General features: G+C 37.2%; 1 protein-coding gene across 1 annotated transcript in view; it reads left to right on the forward strand.

Annotated features, from left to right (window-relative positions):
- CHRNA7 (cholinergic receptor nicotinic alpha 7 subunit) overlaps positions 1–6,342 on the forward strand; it is a 179,436-nt gene extending 173,094 nt beyond the window's left edge. Inside the window, exon 10 of the mRNA XM_069098173.1 lies at positions 1,644–6,342. Within this exon, the coding sequence (XP_068954274.1) occupies positions 1,644–2,162 (519 nt within the window). The 3' untranslated portion in view covers positions 2,163–6,342. The remainder of the gene's footprint in view (positions 1–1,643) is intronic.
- The last annotated feature ends 254 nt before the right edge of the window (positions 6,343–6,596 follow it).

Genomic DNA, 6,596 nt, shown 5'->3' on the forward strand with positions numbered 1-6,596 from the left:
TTCCTTCCTTCCTTCCTTCCTTCCTTCCTTCCTTCCTTCCTCCAGTTCGCTCTGAAGCTCATAGATTGGACCACAAAAGGTCCCTGCCCAAGCTCCACTTAATGGCTTTGGGCCCTCTTGGGTTACATTGAATATCAGTGGTAACTGTTTTTCTTTGGAACATCAGGCCTCAGGGTCTTCCTCTCCCAGCTTGATGTTTTTTTTTCGTTTTTCTAATTAAAGGGGATATCCTTTGACTCATTTCTTAAAGAGGTCTATTCACTGAATAGGCGTTACCTCACTCTAAGTGCATACATGAAAAGACCTTAGTGTACAGGGGTCAGGGTCTCCCATTGCATCCTGGGTCATCTTGATAAATATTAGGTCACTGGATTCAGATGGCTCTGGAAGAGAAAGTGAGATTGGTGACCTTGCACAATCCTCCCTCACTCAAATCAAAGTCCACTGCAAGTCACGTCATTTCCCTGATGCCAGGGTCCTCTTCAGAAATGAAGAGCAAATACAACAACAGCAACAACAACACATACTGCCTGTGTGACCCCTGTGCCCTAGGAGACTCTCTAAGACTTTTGGTTGAAAAACAAATGTTGATCTAAATTGATGGAAGGATTTCCCTCACCGAGAGCTTCATGTACTCTGGAGTCAGAGGACCTAGGTTCAAGTCTCACCTCTGATACTTATTTCCCATGTAACTTTGAGTAAGTCACTTAACCTCAATGGGCCTTAGTTTCCTCACTTCTAAATTGAAAAGATTGGACAAGATGACGTCTGATGGCCCTTTCACTTATCTAGATCTATGATCTTATGTTCAGAATAAATGCATTTTAGACACAAAGCCAAGTAACTTCAACTTTCTTCCATTGCATATGGAATTCTACCATAGATGTAGGGACCAAGTCATAGTTAATCTTTAGTATCTCATAGTGCTCTGTTTATAGACTGGGGATAGGAACTACAGCTCTGATTTCATTTGTATAAGGAATGTCCAGGTGAGAACATTCTCTTTAGCAGTTCAGGTCAACAACTTCTCTGCAACTTATAATGTTAGAAAACTGCCCAGAGCTCTAAGAGATTAAATGATTTGGCCAGGGGCACATGGACAAGTATGTCAGAGTTAGGGCCATGGGCTTTGAGGCTAGCTTACTATCCACTAAACCCCACTGCCTCTGTCTAATAAACCTGCACTGTAATTAAACATCTTCCGTTTCATTTCAGAAATATCATATCCTACGTTTTCCCTCAGCCAGATGTCTTCTTTAAGACAGCTTGTGCCAGCTCTTTGCTAGACTACTGGCTTTCTCAGAGAAAAATTATTGCATCAAGGATAATGTTATATGTTGATTTTCATTCATTTCTCTCAACTGGCTCAGCAGTTGTGGCCTGTCATCCCTGATCAAGTATATAAAATCAATAGGGCATAGGAGAGATTAGATTCTGTTTCCCTCTAGAATTAATGAAATGTCTGTTTGACTTGGGAAGCACACTCATTTTTCCCCCCATTATATTCTAGCAAATTTCACTTGGGAACAAATATTGACAGATTTGTTTCAATCAGTCTGTCTTTCAAGTTCAGGTTGTTTTTGCTCCATTCCCAGCATGCATAAGGGGCATGGATCCTAATGCACTCTGCATATCTCTCCTAGACCAGAATTATCCTTCTGAATTGGTGTGCCTGGTTTCTGAGGATGAAACGACCCGGAGAGGACAAGGTCCGCCCTGCCTGCCAGCACAAGCAGCACCGATGCAGCCTGACCAGTGTGGAGCTCAATGCCATGTCAGGGCAACCAACCAGTAATGGAAACATGCTCTACATTGGCTTCCGTGGCTTGGAGGGGACGCACTGCATGCCTGCTAGTGACTCTGGGGTCATCTGTGGGAGGATGACTTGTTCTCCCACTGAGGAGGAGAATCTCCTTCACAGTGGGCACACCTCTGAGGGGGACCCAGACCTAGCTAAGATCTTGGAGGAGGTTCGCTACATTGCCAACCGATTCCGTGACCAGGATGAAGAGGAAGCTGTTTGTAATGAGTGGAAGTTTGCAGCCTGTGTGGTGGATCGCCTGTGTCTGATGGCTTTTTCAGTCTTCACCATCATTTGCACCATTGGAATCTTGATGTCAGCTCCAAACTTTGTTGAGGCTGTGTCTAAAGATTTTGCTTAACCTAGCACTGGTTTTAATCCTGTAATGCTTGCTATGTAGGAAATATATGGGGCAGAACTTTGGTGGGACTCTGGGGTGCTGATTCCATAACAGCATTGAACCCACACTGCACAGATGTATCATTGTTACCATCAGCATTGTTACATGCAATTTCCTATCTGTAATACAATCATGATGGAGTTTATCCTATCAGGTAATCTGACATGTAGAATCATAGACCTTTTTAGGGCTGGAAGGGACTGGACTTTTTAGGGCTGGAGGGGACCTAGTCATTTCATCAACTTCCCAATAAACAACACTTGAAGTATCCCAAACAGTTTAAGTATCAATCCAATATTTAAAGATGGCCAAGACTAAAGTGTCTTCACCAGTATCGTTGTTAATGCATGTCTGCATGTCACTTGCCCCAAAGGTCTAAAATGATTACAAACTGGTTTGAAAAGAAACCTAAATCAATGAAATGAAATCAAATAGTTGGCTATTTTAAATGAACGAGTAAATAAGTGATTGTTTGATGGGATTAAACTTTATTTATTTATTTTTCCAACTCATAGGATCATAGATCTAAAAACTTCAAGGGAACTTACAAGTTATCCAATCCAATCTCCTTATTTTATAGATCAGGGCACTTGAGTTCAAAGTTAGGTAGTAAGTGGATGAACCAGGATTTGAATCTGTGTCTTCTGACTCCAAATCTAGTGCTCTTTCCAAATCAAAAAATGTGAAGGGGTCACTACATGTGCAAATTCCTTTAACTGTATTGACTGACTTTTAAACAAGAAAAATTAATAGGTGAATTTGGAGAAAAAAACTTGCTGTTTAAAAAAAAAAACTTTTTTAAAAGACTCATTTGATTGTTAGAAAAAGATTAACTCTCTTGGTCAAGCAAAATGAGGCAGTCAAATTGTAATTTTTTTTTTCGGGGGAGGGGGGAGCCACACATGGAACACAATCTGAGTGTATCTATAAAGCTGCTTCATTAACTTGCACTTTCTTTTAAAAAATTTTTAATTTTTTAATATGAACTTGGCAAATATTAACCAACATGAATATTTAAATATACAAAGAACAGGAAAGATTGCTAGTATATAAAACTGTGAACTTCTGTTACATAGTTTATAGTATTAAATTTAACATGGTAATAGCAAATGATAACAAAATTGACTCGCTTATTTATGTCTATCTTTCTGCTTCTGCTTTTTTGTGCATTTTATTTAAAAATTTTGAATAATATTTTTTCCAATTATGTACAAAAATAATTTTTAACATTAATTAAAAAAATTGAGTTACAAATTCTTTCCCTCTCTCTTTCCCTCTCCTTGAAGTGTTTAGCAATTTTATATAGGTTATCTGTGGGTAATCATACAATATGTATTTCCACATTAGTCATGTTATTAAAAAACACAAATACCAAGAAAATATATGAAAAAAAGGTGAAAAATAGTATGGTTCAATTTTCATTCACATTCCACCAGTTCTTTCTCTAGAGGTGGGTAGCATTTTTCATCATGAGTCCTTTGGAATTGTCTTGGATCATTGTATTGCTGAGAACAGGTAAGTCTTTCATAGTCAATTGTCACATGATGTTGCTGTTACTGTGCACAATGTTCTCCTGGTTCTGCTCACTTCACTTTGCATCAGTTCATATAAGTTTTTCCAGGTTCTTCTTAAATCATCCTAGTCATTATAGCATCTCTCTCTCTCTCTCTCTCTCTCTATCTATCCATCCATCCATCCATCCATCCATCCATCCATCCATCCATCCATCCATCCATCCATCCATCTATCTATCTATCCATCTATCTATCTATCTATCTATCTATCTATCTATCTATCTATCTATCTATCTATCTATCTATCTATCTATCTATCTATCTATCTATCTATCTATCTTCTATATTCCTTTACAATCATATACCACAACTTGTTCAGTCATTCCCCCAAGTGATGGGCATCCCATCAATTTCCAATTCATTGTCACCATAAAGAGGGCTGCTATAAATATTTTTGTACAATGGATCTTCCCTCCCCCCTTTAAAAATATATTTGGGGTACAGACCTAGTACTGGTATTGTTGGATCAAGGTATGTGCATAGTCTTATGGCCCTTGGGCATGGTTCCTAATTATCCTCCAATTTACTACTCCATCAACGATTCATTAGTATACCTATTTTCCTGTATTCCCTCCAGCATTTGTCATTTCTGACAGGGATAAGGTAGTACCTCAGAGTTATTTTAATTTGCATTTCTCTAATCAATAGTGATTTAGAGCATTTTTTCATTGACTATAGATTGTTTTGATTTCTTCTTCTGAAAACTGCCTGTTCATATCCTTAAACCATTTATTGATTGGAGAATGGCTCCTATTTTTATAAATTTGACTCCATTCTATACTCAGTATATGTTTGAGAAATGAAGCCTTTATCAGAGAAACTTGCTATAAAAATTTTTGATATTACTTCATTATCTATGGTACCTTTTTCCCCAGAAAAATGTAATTTCCTTGAATGTCTCTTAATCACGTCTATTTTTGTTTTTGCTTTGTCTGAGATCATTATTGCTACCCCTGCCTTTTTTTTTTTTACATCAGTTGAAGTGTATTAGATTCTGCTCTAGCCTCCTATTTTAGTTCTGTCTGTGTCTCTCTGTTTCAAGTATGCTTCTTATAAATAACATATTATTGGATTCTGGTTTCTAATCCATACTGCTACTCAATTCCATTTTATGAGTGAGCTAATCCTGTTCTCATTCACAGTATGATTACTGTATATTTCCCTCCATCACAGTGACCAGGGCTCCTGTTCTTTCTTTTCTCTCTTTTTATCATGTCTCTCTTCAAAAGTCTATTTTGTTTCTAACCACTGCCTCCCTTAATCCAGCCTCCCTTTTATCACCCCCCTTTTCCTCTTATCCCTTTTCCTTCTTATTTCCTTATTGGGTAAGATAGATTTTTATACACAACTGAGTATGTATGTATGTATTCTTTTTTTGAACCAATTCTAATGAGAGTGAGGTTCAAGTATTGATCCCATCCATTTACCCTTCCACTGTAAAAGCTTTTCCTTGCATGCCTCTTTTGTGTGAGAAAAGTTTTCCCATTCTACATCTTCCTTCCCCATTCTCCCAGTACAATCCTCTCTCTCATGTCTTCATTTTTTTTTTTGGAGATTATTCAATTAACCATCGATTAACATTCATGCCTTCTGTCTATGTAAATTTCTTTTAACTGCCCTAAAAATGATAGAGTTCTTAGTAGTTACATGTATTATCTTCCTATCTGGAATGTAAACAATTTAAATTTATTTAGTCACTTCTGATTATTCTTTCAAGTTTACCTTTTATATTTCTCTTGAGTCTTATCTTTGAATGTCAGATTTTCTATATAGCTTTTTTCATCAGGAATGCTTGAAAGCCCTCTATTTCATTAAATTTTTTTTTCTGTCTGAAGGATTATACTCAGTTTTGTGGAGTAGGTTATTCTAGGTTGTAATTCTAGCTTCTTTGCCTTTTGGAATATCATAATCCAAGTCTTCTGTTCCTTTAATGTGGAAGCCACTAAATCTTGTGTAATTCTGACTGTGGCTTCATGATATTTGACTGGTTTCTTTCTTATTTTTTTTCCCTTCACCTGGGAGCTACAGAATTTGGCTATAATATTCTTGAGAGTTTTCATTTGGAGATCACTTTCAGGAAGTGACTGATGGATTATTCCAATTTCTATTTTACCTTCTGGATCTAAGATATCAAGGTAGTTCTCTATGATTTCTTGAAATATGATGTTTAGCCTCTTTTTATTAGGACTTTCAAGTAGTCCAATAATTCTTTTTTTGCATTTGTTTTTTTGTTTTTGCCTGTGTGGTTTTTTTGGAGGGCAATTGGGTTTAAGTGACTTGCCCAAGGTCACACAGCTAGTTTTTGTGTTAAATGTCTGAGACCAAATTTGAACTCAGGTCCTCCTGACGCCAGAGCTGGTGCTCTATTCACTGGACCACCTAGCTGCCCCATAGTCCAATAATTCTTAAATTATCTCTCCTCAATCTATTTTCCAGGTCAGTTTTCCTTCTGATGAGATATTTCACATTTTCTTCTATTTTTTCATGTTTTTGACTTTGTTTGATTGTTTCTTAATGTCTCATGGAATCATTAGCTTCCATTTGCCCAGTTCTAATTTTTAAGGAATTATTTTCTTCAGTGAGTTTCAGTATCTCTTTTTTTCACTTAGATTATTCTGCTTTTTAAGGAGTCCTTTCCTTTCCTTTCCTTTCCTTTCCTTTCCTTTCCTTTCCTTTCTTTCCTTTCCTTTCCTTTCCTTTCCTGTCCTTTTCCTTTCTTTTCTGCCTTTTGGAGGGCAATTGGGGTTAAGTAACTTGCCCAAGGTTACATGGCTAGTTATATTTTTTGTGTGGGTGTTAAGTGTCTGAGGCCAGAACCGAA

This window comes from Petaurus breviceps, unplaced genomic scaffold (genome assembly GCF_028583685.1).
Source record: "Petaurus breviceps papuanus isolate PSGF00001 unplaced genomic scaffold, PetGlider_PUasm1.0 37, whole genome shotgun sequence".
NCBI classification, from domain to species: Eukaryota; Metazoa; Chordata; class Mammalia; order Diprotodontia; family Petauridae; genus Petaurus; species Petaurus breviceps.